The following is a 16656-nucleotide window of genomic DNA, read 5'->3' on the forward strand; positions in this document are numbered from 1 at the left end:
GCTCATAGGGAGTTGTCTGGGGATTTCTTACCTTACACCTTAAAGCCACCTGAGGCAACTGCGATTTGGCGACACATAAATAAAATTTGACTTTATTTTTTAAAGCTTTATTACACCGGAAGTGTAGCCACAGTTGGCTTAACGTTGGGTATCCGGTAAGTCTGCGGGGCGGAGATAAGAACGAAGCTCGGGGGAGTCGCTGCCTGGAAGCGGCTGATTCACGACGGAGTAACGGGAGGTGATCGGCTGGGCCCGAGCAGAGCGCATCATGATGGGAGAGGACTTGTTCTTACTGTGGCTCACATGCGGTAAGACTTTTAACTCCAACAAAGTTTTACGAAGAGCAACAGGCTGCCGCTAAATCAGCAGAAAAGTGAATGAAGTCTGGCAGAGAAGCTTCGAACTATTAATAGGCGAGCAGAAGTTTATGTGGTTTAAAAAGGGTTTAAAGTCCCTGTAAAAGAAAACATATGGTTCAGTTTATAACAGTATTTCCCTCTTTATTTACGCAAATGTTGTTTTTCTTTAACCAATTTACTGTTTTATTTACAAGTTATGTTGCTTTACTAATAAATATTAACGCTCTTAAAAGATCTGATGTGCCTTTAAAATACAGTATTTGATTATACATCTAACTTCTCAGCAGTACAGAGGAGGAAACATGAAACAATTAGATCATCTGAGGTGATGGATAGGTAGACACGTGTGGTCTTAGATATGTTTGCCCTTTATTTAAGAAGAAATTTGAGATTTAAAATCTATTAGTAAGAAAGTCATGACCAAGAAAAACGATTTGATCAAGCTGAGGCAGGTTTAGTAAAACAACTGCATTAATAAAAACCCCTCGCTAATGTTTCCCTTTCTTTAAGTGTAAAAACAAGTATATTCTAAAAATGTTCAACAGGGGATATTATTTCTAGTTAAATTATTATTATTATTTTATATGAAATTTTATAAAAATCACATAATTATCCTGGCATAAGAAAAAATGCTTTTTAAAAAGAGCAAGTGAATTCAGTTTAAAATACCGGGAGGTCTTCAAAATAAAACACACAGAAGAACATGATAAAAATCAGCACAAAGCAAAAGAAAATCTAAATAATTCTTAAAATATGATCATTAAATAAAATAAGATTTTAAAATGATTAAGCCAAAAATATAAATACGTAGGACCTGGAAATTAAGTCAAATAATGGAAATAAAATAACTTCAGTTTTGCCTAATTTTTAGTTGAGAAAAGTTTTTTTGCCATCAGTCGCTGTGAGGTGAGGCAGGTAGATGACACTAAACGTAAATATTGTGCTTCTGAAATGCAAAGACGACAATAGAAGAGGATCTAAAATCGATCCTTGAGGGATGCCACATTTAATGCAACAGTTTCTGTCACAGCTGTGGCATTTTTTGTTTTTAGGATTCAAAGAGCTCGTCTAGATCTGGAAACTATTTTAGCTTTCTATACTTTTTCACTTGTTTGCAGTAAAGCTGGCATCACAACATCAGCTTTTAATGATCTCACTGCAGTTTACACTTTTAAAGACCAATCAGGTCTGGCCCCCAGTTACACATGTATGTGTAATTACATTAAAACAAAAAACAGTCAAATCAAAAATTTCTGATTTGGAAGAAGTGCAACTCATCCACTTAACACACTGTACTGCAATAGCTACACGCTCTTCTTCTTATTCAGCTATTTATCAATAAGTGACTTATATGTATATAAATCATGCATATATTGTATATATTGTCTGTCTATGTTACTGTTTATACTGGAGCACTGTAACCAAAATAATTTCCCCTAGGGATCAATAAAGGATTCTGATTCTGAAATAAATTTTACACCCAGTCCAAGTGTCACAATCTGAAGCCAAAGTCATAGTTTCACTAAACAGAAACCTGGATGTTTGATCTGTTTTCAGAATATTCACTGGAGAAAACTTAAAAAAAAAAAGGGCACGTTAGGCAATATTTAAAGGGTCCGTTTCTGGGTCATTTCTAACTTTTGGACTGATGGCCTCATATTAAACATAAGCACTGTTGCAGATTTTACTAAAAGCTGCAAAGCAACTCCACGCCCGAACATTTCCGCCACCATGATTGTCTTCTCCTGTATGCTCTAGATTTTGTTATGGGGTGACTCCCACAGAGCTCAAATGAGTGAAACCTAGATGCATGCACTGATGCAGTCAGATGTGAGCAGATGTTGCAGACTCTGTATTCTTGAATGCTTCTTTTTACATCAGACAGTCTGTTTTTGGGCTGAATTTGCCTAAATTTGCTTGGCATCTGCACTACTCCTTCATGATCATATACAGACAGTGACTCAGTGTTTGTGGTGTGTAGTTTGTATCGTGCACAGCTCGGGGACGTTGTCTCACGTGGAGCGTTACGAGGTGGTCCGACCTCAGAGACTCCAGGAGAGACACAGGAGGAGCCTTCAGGACCACCCGCAGGTACTGACGCCTCAGCTGCACATCACCGGTGCTCTCTCTAAAATATTTCTCATGTGATTCATTATTAAAAATAGTGGAATCTGCATACGTTACTGAGTATCGTTGTGCTGGTTTTTCCATGTCAGATAGGAATATTCTTCCAATAGTTCTCTGACATCAAGCTGATCTTTATTGTGTTAATGCATATTGTAAGCATCCTTTAATTTTGTGTTTTTAAGTCATTTTGGATGAGATTAGCGACACCCGGGACTGAAAAACCAACCTCTGTGTTCTCAGCATTTCAACATGTTTTCCTAATAACAGCTAATTTATCAGTGCAGTTTCACTAGCTGCTTTGCAGATTAAAAATGTGCAAACTATGTGTTATCATAAATCAGAAGCACATGTTTGGGTGCAGGACTTTTACCTGCACAGGTATTTTCCTTCCTTGCCTTTTTTCCCACAAGTGAAAGATGTTCAGGAGGTTAAACGCCGCCCTGTGACTTGTGCACGTTTCTCTGCAGCTTTATCCTGATACAGTTCGGTACGAGTTGGCCATCGAAGGGAGAAATCACACAATTCTTCTGGAAAAAAACAGGTGAGTTTCATTTCTGCTCAGCAAATGCAAATATTATATATATGTTATTATATATAAATACATGAAAATGAATTTCAATTTTATAGGAACCTTATTGGGAGAGACTACACTGAAACACATTATACTGAAGATGGCAAACGGGTGACAACATCACCGAAACAAGTGCGTTTTAACTTTATTTAAATGATTAAGTAAAATCTTGTTTGTTCAATCTCAAATGATATGTTTTTCACTTTTTGCAACATAAAAAATGTTTAAAAAATTTGACTTATTTATGTAAAATAGCCTCGAGTCCTGTTTTAAAGGAGAAGGAGCTGTTTCAAAAACTTTTTATTGCCCCAGAAATGATAAAAATCGAACATTTTAGACTTCTAATTGTGATTTTTATGGAAGCAAAAACAAAGAATCTCTGCGTGAGCGATGTCTGTACCAGCCGGCCTCACTGACCGATCCGTGTTTTTAGGATCATTGCTACTATCACGGTCACATCGAAGGCATGGATGACTCCTCGGTGAGCGTGGGGATTTGTTCTGGCATGAGGTAAGAGAGCAGCGATAGATATTTTTACAACATAGGACTTCCTGTTTTATCACTTACATCATCTGTAGAGAAAGTTTCTCAGGTTCTTGAGAAACGCCTTGCTTCATATTTAGCAACCTGGTTGTTTTTCTGCTCGTCGCATTGCTGCTCTGTGCCCGGGTACCGCCGTTTCACCCTTAATGCCCCTTAACGACCCATTACGTCTGTTTGAAAGCTTTTATGTTTTTATAAGGATCAAAGTCACATCTCTTCTGTTCTTGGCAGACGAATAAAGTTATTTCTTTAATGTCGATGTGCAGTGGCTTCCTGAGAGCCCGGCAGCAGGTTTACCTGATCGAGCCTCTGGGGCAGACGGACGATGGCGATCATGCCGTTTACAGACAGGAGCACCTGAAAATCAGCGGCAGGCCCAGCTGTGGCTATTCATCCAACACCACCCTACTCTACGACCAGGACCAGGGCCCTCAGGTCGCTGGACTCTTCAGGTCCAGATCATGGGTATGCTCTAGTGCCAGTGTAGTTTTCTTTCACCTTCATATAATACAAAAGTTTTTATAACACTGAAGGAACCGCAGCTAGAAGATAGGCACGTTTTCCTCAGTGAATTTTAAGAAAGCAGATCAAACATCCATCCCATGAATGATACTAATGTTCAGATTGGCTGTAAAATCGAAACTTGACCCCGAGGAGGTCAGCTGGGACCTTTCCTTTACTTAGTTTGATTTTTGTGTGCGTGTTTGTGAATTCCAGCCACTGTTCTGTTACATACGATGAGTCAGGGTTCGTCTTGGGACAGAAATGATCGTTCAGACGTCTCCTGATATCGAGAACAGATGAACACACATGTTCATCCTGTGTGTTCATCCCATCTCGAGGATCTTCTCTCGCACAGAGCTTTGCAAACCTTACTTTAAAGTCTGCTCTGCGGATAAGGAAACACGGTCCGTCTCTGCACCGTCAGCTAGCAGCTCAGCTCTGCCTGAGCTCCACCGGGTAGCAGAAACACCATTAATAGTTAGATTTCTCCAAATAGAAGGGGTCACACCGATGAAGTCAGTTAGAACCTCTGTGTAAATATATTTGGAATGCAGGACTTGAATTCATTCGCTCACATTTTTATTTGCAGAGGAGTGGTCCTCTTTTATTGTCCCCTTGTTCCATTTTAATGTGTGTAGATGTGTAGTAAAAGCACATAAGTGAGTAAATAATCAATAAATAATGAGGTTGATGTGTCATGTTGGCGTGTATTTCACAGTTTTTTTTGTGTTTCCTTTCAGAAATCGAATCCCACGCCGGGTCCTCAGAGGTTTGTCGAGCTGTATGTTGTGGTGGACAACGCTGAGGTAATAACGTCTCACTTTAAATAAAACTTCACCCTCATCGCTGAGTAAATCTGACACATTCGCCTCCTTTTCTCCTGCAGTATAAAAAATATGGAAGCAATACTGAATCCCGTATCCTCGGAGTCGTGAATCACATCGATAAGGTGAGTTTGCGTCCAGCTGTTTAAGATGTTTGACGTGTCTTAGCACATCTGTTCCTGACGGTCTCCTCCTCCGCCCGCAGCTGTATCGGCGTCTGAACATCCGCGTCCTGCTGGTGGGGTTGGAGATTTGGTCGAACAAAGACCTCATCGACGTCAGCCACAGTTCAGAAGCCACGCTGGACAAGTTCCTGGCGTGGCGTCAGGACGACCTCCTGCTGAGGGTGAAGCACGACAACGCCCAGTTTGTGACGTGAGGATTGACATTTGTGCAGATGTTTTAATTGCAGTGATGCCGCCGGCTTGACCTGACGGTGCGTTTTTGTCTTTAACAGCTGGAGAGATTTTGACGGAGAAACAGTCGGACTGGCAAATAAGTTCGCCATGTGCACCGGAAACTCAGGAGGCGTGAATCAGGTGGGAGTAATGGCGTCTGACTCTCGTTCATCAGGATGGACGATGGAGGTGATACTGATTCCTTTTTCTCCTTCAGGATCACCATGAAAACCCAATAGGCCTCGCCTCCACTATCGCCCATGAGATGGGACATAACTTTGGCCTTTCCCACGACGCTCCAGACTGCACGTGCGGTTCCACCTTCAGCGGGAAGGATTGTGTCATGGCAGAAAAGCTCAGGTAAAAATGCAGACCAGAGCAGATGTAGAATTTTTTGCATCTGCAAACATTTTCCCATTTGTAAACCGTTAAAATCAGAGCAGGGGTGCGCTGAACCTTAAGCTGAGCCCAGATCTCCTTGTTCCTCCCACAGGGCAGGAAATCAAATGTTTCCGGAGTTGTTCAGCAGCTGCAGTCTTTCTCAGCTCGCTGAATTCCTGGAGCGAGCTCAGCCCAGCTGCCTGCAAAAGCCCACCTCCTCCAGGATCATCGCCGTGGGCCCCCGCTGCGGCAACGGCATGATGGAGCCCGGAGAGGAGTGTGACTGTGGCACGGTGGAGGTAACCCCAGCTACGTTTAAATATGTCCTTTGCTGAAGGGAGATGCTATTTAGGTTCTTCCATTTTATCCCACTGCTGTGGTTTCCTGTCTGAGGTTAGGGCAGGTAGCGTGTGCAGAGCTGCAGCCTTAAAGAGTTCAAATTTAAAATAGCTTTCTAGTGTGCTCACACCTCATCAGAAGGGGGAGAATTCCTGGGTGAGGTCACTGCCTTCATCGCTGCAGCCATGTTTGAGGATCAAGTGTGTGCACAGAAACAAACGTTGTGTGTCTTTGTGTTTTTTGCAGGAATGCAACAATCCCTGCTGCGATGCCTCGACTTGTCGGTTGACTGCAGGATCCCAGTGTGCTCACGGACAGTGCTGTGAGAAGTGTCAGGTACTGAAGCTGCTCTGCTCCCTTCTAATGTGGCTTTATATTAATCCGTACCTACACAGTATAAGACGCCTCATTCCAAAGCACGTTGCATCTAAACAAAGGTGCAGAAAACAACCTAAATTTGAATGTAGATTCAGAGCGTCAGCGTGCTGCGAGGACATTAATACTAATCACAGGTCCAGCTGTGATTAATCGAGTTCTCGATGAAGTTTAAAACTCTCTGGAGACAAAAATACGTTCAGCATGTGTTTTAAATTATTCCCTGACACATTTTTGGAATCTGGCTCTGAAGCCGGTCTGTGATTTGATAACTAACAGAGCTCACATTCACAAAAACATCCGAGTCTCAAATTTAGCGACGTGTTGGCTGAAAACGTCAAACCCCAGACTCTCTTTTCTCCTCAGAGTAATTTCCAAATAAAGCTGTGGGAGATGCTTTTCACTCAGTAATTTCCCGGGCTTTCTCCAGAATTTTAAGAACATTATGTATACAGTTTATCCCAAATATCAATGCAACACACAGCTGTGTGTGTGTGTGTGTGCTGCTAATCTCTGCACACATCAGCTGGATTCTGAACGAAGCTGCTATGTTTTTCTCAACTCCTGCTCTGCCTAATGCAATGACACATTTTGTAAAGCACACCAGAATAAATAATGATAATTCGAGCCATATGTGCAGCTTCTCTGCCGTGTGTCACAGATAGTTGCCAACTTTAGTGAGGTAGTGAAAGTTGTCAATGATTTGAACTTCCAGAATCTGTAAAACATGCAGTGCATGGAGCAGCTCAGCCACAGAAACCCACGAAGCTCCCAGCACACCTCTTTTGTGCTGAGCTGGCTCCCACCGGGGACGTTTTATGGAAAAACAGTCATTAACGTCACTGTGTCACAAAAACGATTGCACACACCAGCAGCTAGTTTCTCAGTAGGTGGTTCTGGATGTTGTAATGAGTAAGATTTTTCTCCTGGGAACATTAATCCTCTTATCTACATTGAGTAGATACTGAAATATCTTTTTTATATAACTGAGAAATATTGATGTGCTATATTTTAAAAAAAAAGTCAGGCACTGTCAAAGTATGCCATGTTTTGCAAAAATATTTCAAAAGATATCTTCATGAAGGCCTTGGAGGACGATCAGAGGCTCGCCTTCTGGTAACTGCTGAGATATTTTACTGAAAATTTGCAGGAAAGTCAGCGCGTCACTAAAATAGATCAAGATTAATACTCAGGATTATGAATATTTCAGAATTTTTTGACAATCTGTCCAGTAAATGAAATGAATGCCGATTTTCTGTTGTAGCTGTTGGGATATAACAATCCCCATTCTCTGTGAAGTTCAGGACCTTTCCTAAAGACACACCCCGCCTCTGGCTAATAAATGTAAGGTTACTCTTACACCCGCTGTTCAGCACTAACAGGAAAGGGAGGATAACACCCTGCTGTTTCAGTTTTTTATAACTCACCACATCCTTCCTCAACTGACAGTTTCAAGGCCTGGAACAGTGCTACAAAAACCTACAAGCGAATTATTGTCCAGATCTGGTACATACAGAAGGTCAAAACACTAAAATATTATTTTTGTTCAGTTGAAGTCATCTGGGAGCGTGTGCAGGCAGTCAGCCGGGACCTGCGACCTGCCCGAGTTCTGCACCGGACTGTCGTCGGATTGTCCTGAAGACAGCTTCGAGATGAACGGCAAGCCCTGCTACAAAACGCTCCAGGGCAGCGGCACTGTCCAGGGATACTGCTACAACGGCCAGTGTCCCACCCAGGAGCATCACTGCTGGAGGCTTTTTGGACCAGGTACGCTCAGCATGCTGCTATCGAAGACATCAGCTGCTGGTTTGGGAAGTCCCAGTTTGAGGCTCTTTTGCTTTCTTGGCTGATATCTGCACGCTCAGTTAGAAAGGTGCACCTCAGGGTTTGTATATAAAAATGTGACTTTGGTTTTTGGCTGTGCATTTTGAAGCCTCGCTGACCATATCCAGACACGAGGATGGAGCACGAGGTTATCACCTGGTGGTTAGCAAGCTGCACGCTTAAACTGTACAGCTTGTGATTCCATTAAAAAAAGTCCTGAAAGGCTCCAACAGCACAGACACAGAGAACAGGTTGAGCTCAGTGGCTCGGGTTAGCGTAGGTGAGCTCTAACAGGCTGCCTGTGAACCAAAGCACCACACCGCTGACTCTGAGGCTTAACAGCATCCTAATGAATGAGTTATTTAAAAATAATCATCCAGCCTGCAGCTGTTACACCGAAACATGCAAAAATGCTCCAGTAAAGTTGGACATTTTAACAAGGGAAGTCTTTGGGAACTGACTGGCTTTTGGGGCCTCAAGTGGCCATGAGGGGAACTGCAGGCCTTAGCTTGTCCCCCGCCCCACCCTCCGGCGTTACTTCTTGGTTCGTTTAGGGATAAATCAGCACTGTTTTGAGTAGATGAGATAAGCCTCAAGGAGCTTTTAGCCATTGGTCTACAAACATTTAGATTTTACTGTCATGTGGTGGAAATAACTTTAAGATATCTGTCCAACTAAATATTTAATACATTTTGTTATGTAAGCGATTGCAAAGAAAGTCTCATAAGAGGTTTGTAAATACAGTCCATTGATAAAAGGCAAGACTAACACATTAGATCAGTACTTTTCTGGCCATTTTGATGAGTTCAGCAGCGTGCAGTTAAGGCGCCTCGTCACTTTAGTTATATTTAACTCTGACATCGATCCCACTCTGGCATCTCTGGACGCTTAGAATTTAAAAACGCTGCTGAACCCATGTGCTCGGAGGTGCATTAGTATAGCAAACGCAAGGATGTAGAGTCTCAGACCGACAATAAATGACAGATTAACATGAAGCTTTCCTTCTGTGCCTTCTTCCAGGGGCCCAGGTGGCACCAGATTTATGTTTCAACCTGAACCAGCGTGGCGAGGAAGGCGCTAACTGTGGGAAGAACAAATTCGGCTTCATTCGTTGTGCTCCACAGTACGTGTCACCATCTGTCATTCACCCTGAATTCAGAGTGATGAAGAAGCACCACAAAGCTCTGGATTAATGCTTTTGTTTTGTGTAGGGATGTTAAGTGCGGATCGATGTTTTGTGAGGAAGGAGGCGAGTCTATCACAGGGAAACGGGCAAGCTACAACACAATGTACGGCAAAGAGTGCAAACTCGCCGTGGACGACGATAAGAGGAGAAACCTGGACATGGTGCCGAGTGGCACGAAATGTGCGCCGGATAAGGTAAAACTGTCACAGGGAGACACATTGCAGGACGATTAATTTTCTTTGAATATTTTGGCCGTTTTACTCAGAATCAAACGTTTGTGCTCAGGTTTGCCTCAATAACAGATGTGTGGATGTGTCAGCCTACGGGAAGAGGGAGGACTGTGCAAAGAAGTGCAACAACAACGGAGTAAGTTCAAAATCAGAGAACTAACCGTAATTTTCACACCATTAAACATGAACCTTCACCTCATCCCCTCACCTGAAACAACATCTGGTGTTAAACTGAACCCGAGCTCCATGTTTGCCCTGAGTTTAGTCTGTCAGGCGACATACAGGCAGCCATAAACTTAGATGTTTTAATGAGGGATGTAGAAGAAACAGCAGAGAGCAGACGGGGCAGGAACAATAGCAGCTTCAGAGCCAAAAATTATTAAAAAAGAGATGAAAAAGCAGCGAGAGAGAAAGAAAGAGCTGTTATTACCAAATAAGTCAAACTAAAAGTGGTGCTAGGTATGAGAAAAGAGATGAGGAATGCACTGTTTATGTTGTTTTAGCCATCACAGCAGACTAAAACTGGACAAATGCAGCTAGTCTCAAGGAATGTAACAGCCTCCTAACGACGGGGGAAGAAACTATAAATGACTTTAAACACTGACTGAATAAAATGAAGAAACGATCAGATAAAAAACTGCAAACGCCTTTCAAACACGATCCAAACCAGTCGCGTTGAACATGAGCTCCACTTCCACGACTCGTGTTTTTAATCATTTAACTGCTTTTTATCCGCAGGTGTGTAATCACAGGAACGAGTGCCACTGTAATCCCGGCTGGGCTCCTCCCAAATGCAACGTCCAGTACGCGGATTTACCTCAAGGTACAGACGCTGCGGTGCATTTAACGTTCACGATAAACTATGAAGCACGACGTTTAGAGACGTTCAGCTGCTGTTGTAATCTACAGGCTCCATGAGACTTTCAGATGAAAACAGGTCACAGCTGCTTGTTGAATCATTTTTCCAGTGAATAAGAAACATGAGTGATTCATTATGAGAGCCTCCCAGCACTGACCCCGTTTGCTCTAATTTAGTTTCAACACTCTTTTGTAGAAGACTTGGTTGTCTCTGCTTCATGTGCAGAATGTATTTACATTCTGCACATGAAGCTTGAACTTGAGTTGCGCCTCATGATTGTGCAACTTTCTGTCCACATAGTACCAAAGAAAAGGGGAAGAAGAGACTCTAAAACACACTTTCCTCTGAACAAAACAAAAAATTTAGTGAAACTAAAGCTAATTAAGAAAATAAGAGGATGACATAACTTCCTCTGAACACTGCTCTTGTTGTTTGTGTGGAAAATTCCTTTTACATAACATTTTCATGTTGCTCTTAGAAAATAACATTTTCAGATTTGATAGTCTAATCGTTCTGCAAAATCAGAAGCTGGTAAGTTGTTAAAACGGGAAAAAGATGCTTCGTATTGAGTTTTTAGCCACAGTTCAAGAGCTTCCTCACGATTTAGTTGTAAAATTTAAACTAAAATCTTCATTTTTATTTGTTACTTAAAAGCCGTGATCAGAAAATTTTGCTCCTGAGGCCAAAGAAAAAGCAAAAACCGCGACTGGTTTAAATTTAGCTTTTAGATAATCTTCAATCGCTTCTTCCAGCGTGGCTGCCGTTTGTAAAACGCTCCGTGGAAATCCTGCTCCGACCACTTTCAGGAGCTCTTTTGTGATTTCACCCTGGGCCACAAACTGTTCGTGTCGAGGATCATTGTTACTCAGAGAGCTGGGAGCAAACAGCTGTTTTCAGAGAGCAAGAACTGTGACCCAAGTGTGGTCGCTGTGGTCGTTCAACATGAAGTTCTGCAGTAATGAAATGAGGGGATTAGGATTCCTGCATCCTCATTCAACCATTAAACCAACCGACATGAAACCCAGACTAAATATTTACTTACTGAACGAGCCAAAGAAAAGCTCGAGTTCAAGTGGAGAGATCAGGACTTAGACGGGGCAAAGACACACAACATAGTGCAGTGGTTTGGTGCAGTCACCTAACTAGCGAAAGATCCATGGTTTGACCCTGGGAGCAGAAACGGATGCCTTTGGGAATCTATCTGGAACAGCATCTGGTGTAAAACCACACCAGATACCCACTGGTGAGGAAGGGAGCAGCCCAAAGTAGCTGGAGAAGTTGGTCCAGAGTGCACAAGGAGCCGACCTTGAAGGGAAGATCGGACAAATATAAATCGGGTCTGGTTTTTGCTTTTAACGAGAGCTCTAGCAGAACTTTAAGACCCTTTGTTAGAGCTTAAATTAAACTGAACAAAATGAAAACGTGACCCAGTTTTATTGCTCAGAAGATGACCAGATTTCATCATCTGACTCAATGACTCCAGGAGCTCTGTGGCTAACGGAGAGAGTCAATATGAGCCAAAGTCTCTGAGGGACGTTTCCAGCACCTTGTTGAATCTATGCCATGAAGGACTAACGCAGTTCTGAAGGCAATGCTGTTCAGAATTTAATTGCACTTAGACATAAAGAGTGCAAAAAAGGACGCATCAGTACTTAAGTGCAGTTTTACGTTTCCTCTGCCTGCAGATCAGGTTGGGCTGATAGCCGGTGTGTGCGCAGCAGTCTCCATCCTGCTGGTCGTCACTCTGCTGATTGCTGGGCTGATGTGCTGTAAGAAGGACGACATGGAGCGCTACATCGCTACAAGGTAGTTTTCCCCCTCTGCGGTCTGGACTCTTCATCTTTTCCTTCTTCTTCCCGGCTAAATAAATAAATGTTGTCTTCACAGGAAAGTGCATTCAGCTGAAGGGAAGCTGAACCCGTCGTTCCAAGAAGGAAGTGGTAAAGAAAGACCTCAGATCAGTCAGCCCACCTTCATGGAGACCACAGCAAAACAGGCCTGCACCCCTCTGATGGGTCGAGTGACCCCCTGCAGACCCGCCCCACAGGTACGCCGAGCAGCCAGGTGTACGCAGGTCTCAGTTTTACTGTGAAATGCTGACAAACCGCTTTTTGTTTTCCAGCCACCGCTGAAACCGTCTTCATCGTCAGTCACGTCGGAAACTGAGCCGGTAAGACTTTTGTTTTTAAAGACATAATGCAAAATGAAGATCGCAGCAACTTGAGCGTCTATTAAAGCTTAAAAATGAAACTATGTTAAATAACATGCATAAAGGAGACCTGCCATCTTTTTTCCTTACTTTCTGCCCTGTGTAATATTATAATGAGATCACCGTGGTTACAAGCTAAAAGCTCAGGCTTCATTTTTTTTGTGTGACTCATTACCTCACTCAATCTTATCTTTATGAGGGGCAGCCAATCAGAAGAAACTGTCAGCTGTTTCTTTGCTGGTATCGTGTGGACTGAGCCCAGCTTTAAACTCAGCTTTTTTGGACGTAGTTTAGTCTACAGTGTTGAGCTGTTTAATGAAAACAGCTTAGGATTGTTGATTTTTGCAGACTTTACTGGAACAGCCAGTCACAGAGGACTGATAAACATCAGTGTAGCTCTGTGGCTTTATGAAATAATGTCATTGTTGATTTTTGGTTTCCATGTGATCAAACTTGGACTTTAATGTTCATTAGGAGCCTGTAAAGTGTCAGCATCTGCTCTAAATCCCAGTTAAATAACAGTCTTCTTCCTTTTCACCACAGATGAAACCTCTACCTCCATCTAAACCTTTACCAACTCTGAATAAAACACAGGTGAGCGCCAAGGCAGAGAATTTTAAACACTTTTCCCCAGGACGTCATATAAAGGTCACTCGTTTTATTTATTTTCATTGATTCATTCATATTTAGATGTTCTTTCTGGGGATCAATAGGGATCAACTGGTCTGCCCAAACATTTTCCAGCTCTACGTTTTTTATTTTTGGACTTACTCGAGTAGCTTTGCATGATTCACAACTCAAAATAATCCTTATGCATGTCACACTGGGCCTTCGTGAAGCTAGAGCTCATCAGCTGTCTCAAACAAACCGATTGGGTGCCTCTTTAAAAACAGAGTTGGAATACGTGACAATATAAGGGATCTCCATGACATCATGCAGAGCCATCATTATTTGAAACTTTAGTTTAACATGAGCATCCACCCCGATGACAGGAAGCAGTGTTGAGGTGCAGAAGTTGCTAATTTGCTTTCATAAATTCACCTAAGAATCATTTTTTGTTTTTCAGAACAAAGCAGTGAAACCAACCCCTCCTCCCGTACCTCCGGTCAAGCCCAGCCCTTCGCCGGCAACCAGAATAAAGCCTTTCGCGCCTCCTCCGCCCCCAGCGAAGCCTCGTGTTCACAGACTCGCATGAAATCCTCATCAAGAGTATCGACTTGTACCAAAGCAGAGACATCCAGGGTGTAGTTTTACTTTTTAAAAGCGAGTGACTCGCCGACGCTCGGCTCTGTGGAAAAGTTTACGCTTCAAAGCCGGTAAAGATGTTGTGCAGACCGAGGCTCCACCAGCTGAGAGTATCTTTAATGACACGAGACCAACAGCTGCACAGCTGCTGTGGAAAAGTCTGATTTTTTTTTTCTTGGCTGTTTTCTGGTGGTGGGGTTCGTTCTAAATTAACTGCTGCTGCAGTTTTCCTCCTGTGTAACGCGTGTAAAGCACTTTTATAAGATATTGTTTTACAGTATTTATTTAATGAGTGTTTAAGGGACTGCATGAAAATGATTAGGCAGTTATCTTTTTCGTGAATGGTAATGTGTTCAGTTTGTAGCTTGTTTGGGACACTCACACACTCTGTGCCTCTACAAGCAGCTCTAATCAGTATTTTTTATAAGATAATGTGAAAAAGTGTCCATGTCAAAGGGCCACTTGTCCTGATACCTGCACAGAACTGAGCTTGCAGCTCCACTGTGATATAAAGAGATCTGAATGTTGCTGGGACTCATTTAGGACGTAATTAAACAGGAGCAAAGCAAAACTAAGCAACTAGTCTGAACATAATAAGAAAGAAAATCCTAATTATATGTCAAAGGTCTCTAAATCATGGGCCACCCTGCATTGTTAAAATTGCACAGGCATAATGTCAGAGCACTTTTAACATTTTTTACAGCATTGGGGAAACTCAAGCTTCAGAGGTGAACATTTATAAGACAGTTTGCCACTTTTTCCAGTCTTTGTGCACAAATTTGCTTGTAGACTTTCTTTTTTGTAAAGTAAAAAATTTATTCTCTTAAATTTGGTACGTTTTCTTGTAAATTTGACTTTTTTTCAACAAATTTTAGTGGCCCTAATACGCCCTGTTAGGTTCATGTCCGTGTGGCCATGCAGAATCAAAGACGGCTGCTGTGTAACACAGTAAATCAGACCGTTGACTGATGGTGTATACTAATACAATACCTGATCACCAACAAATAGAAGTGATCAACTTTCCTATTACTTACCTGATGGAGATTTGTGTGAGACGGCAAACGCCTGTTGCTTACTCAGCAGTAAAAACACAACAAACAAAAGAATCTGTAACTTCATAATGAATGTGAAAAAAGCTGCAGCTCCAGTAAAAGAACAATGGGCAGGAGCTCGGGCAGCTCTCAGCCTAACTAGCCTGAGTGTATTCAGCAGTGAAAACTCATCTCAAGCAGACTGCATGTGAGAAAAGAGCTGGAGGCATTTTAGGAGACAGTCAGGAAATGTATGGGAGAATTCTTCAGCAGCAAATATGCCGGCAATGTTTCACTTCCAGTTAAAAAGATTTTTGAAAGTATATTTTAGGGAAAGTCTGCAAAGTTTTAAACTGTTTTTAATCAAATTTGATCAGTTGTGTAATTTCTATGTCCTGGTGAGCAAAATGATAGGTTTAGGGAGGAACTCTGAGTCCAGCAGCCTGAAAGAAAAACAAAATAACCTCCAAAATATCAGAAAGAGGTAGAAGAATCTAACTGCGAGTGACAACAGCCAGTCTGTAAACCTGTTACTAATCCCAACATGTTTCTAAGTGGTGTGAAATGTTGATTCGAGTGGTTTTGTAATGCCGTTATTCAAAATTTTAACGATGTGCTACCCTTTATTTTATTTAAATGCTGGACTCAAAACTTTTTGAACCAACCACGAGACAGCGTTCGTCTGCATCCTTAATTGTTCTTATTTAAATTCTTCTTTGGAGACCAGCTTGTAAAAATAGCCAAATGAACAGCTGAGACCAAAAACAGAGCGACTGGTGAGGTTTCACTAATAGCTGCACGCAAACGCAGCCTCAAATGTTTTTTACCTGTTGGTTTGTGATTGTTGTGCCTTTTTTTTCTTTTAAATTAAACAAAGTTCCAGTTGATACTGAGAGATCAATGGGAAACTGTATTTTTTTCCTTCTTTTTTTGGATTTTTGACTTTCATGCAGTCCCTACAGTGCCTTCGCAGCCATTTTGTGCCTTCTACAAAGTGTTTTTTTTACATTACTTTGCACTGTACTTGAAGGTACGTCCGTTACGTGGCCTCTGTGTGTTACTGTGGTTCAGCTTTAAACCTTTTTAAGCTCCATTGTTCGTTCAGTCCCACAGAGGTGGGGAATGGGTGGATGTAATGGAGCCTTGAGGAGAAATTACTGTTTTGTTTGTTTTCTCTTAAACTGCACTGATATTTTTCTAGGAAGAGTTGTGAAGGTTTCATATGTTGAACTGCAAAGTAGTCATTAATCCAAAACTACAGCGTATGATTTCACATGATAACGGTCCTCTTTAATTGTAATCAGTTGCGTATGATCAGATGTAAAAACTTGAATTCCCATGAAGCGCTTTCTGTTGCAATGAATAAAGTGCACTTTATTTCGACAGTGTGATCATGTTGCATCAGCTGACTGTGTAATTCATTGGTGTGGTCCAAAACATGAGAGGGAAATTACATCCGTTACATTGGATTTGTTTTCCTTGTGTAACATTTAATTAACTGACCGAGCAGCCTTCTATTGTTCTTCCCCAGCAAACAGTGTCTTTACTGGTCTCTAATGAGCGGCTAAAGGAAGCAGGTCTGAGAGGCAGCTGCGAGGACTCAGACTTTATCGTCTGAGTTTCCTGTTTGGCATCCAGACATTTTTTTTTT

The 16656-nt window shown here is 42.0% G+C and overlaps 1 protein-coding gene across 1 annotated transcript; it reads left to right on the top strand.

Moving 5' to 3' along the window:
• Nucleotides 1-107: 107 nt before the first annotated feature.
• On the top strand, nucleotides 108-16388 carry adam8b (ADAM metallopeptidase domain 8b). The gene is made up of 23 exons (XM_086304399.1): nucleotides 108-308; nucleotides 2341-2450; nucleotides 2954-3027; nucleotides 3114-3189; nucleotides 3491-3567; nucleotides 3867-4065; nucleotides 4845-4910; nucleotides 4991-5053; nucleotides 5134-5303; nucleotides 5386-5467; nucleotides 5544-5686; nucleotides 5820-6006; nucleotides 6293-6382; nucleotides 7972-8188; nucleotides 9266-9368; nucleotides 9457-9625; nucleotides 9717-9797; nucleotides 10400-10484; nucleotides 12206-12326; nucleotides 12408-12567; nucleotides 12643-12690; nucleotides 13273-13323; nucleotides 13796-16388. Exons 1-23 carry the CDS (start codon nucleotides 269-271, stop codon nucleotides 13922-13924), a joined length of 2541 nt encoding a protein of 846 aa, XP_086160525.1. The 5' UTR covers nucleotides 108-268; the 3' UTR covers nucleotides 13925-16388.
• Nucleotides 16389-16656: the final 268 nt, after the last annotated feature.

This window comes from Aulonocara sp. 'chitande type north' Nkhata Bay, linkage group LG8, assembly GCF_057382095.1.
Source record: "Aulonocara sp. 'chitande type north' Nkhata Bay isolate Kocher_YH1m ecotype deep benthic linkage group LG8, A_spYH_male_GT1.1, whole genome shotgun sequence".
Classification (NCBI taxonomy): Eukaryota; Metazoa; Chordata; class Actinopteri; order Cichliformes; family Cichlidae; genus Aulonocara; species Aulonocara sp. 'chitande type north' Nkhata Bay.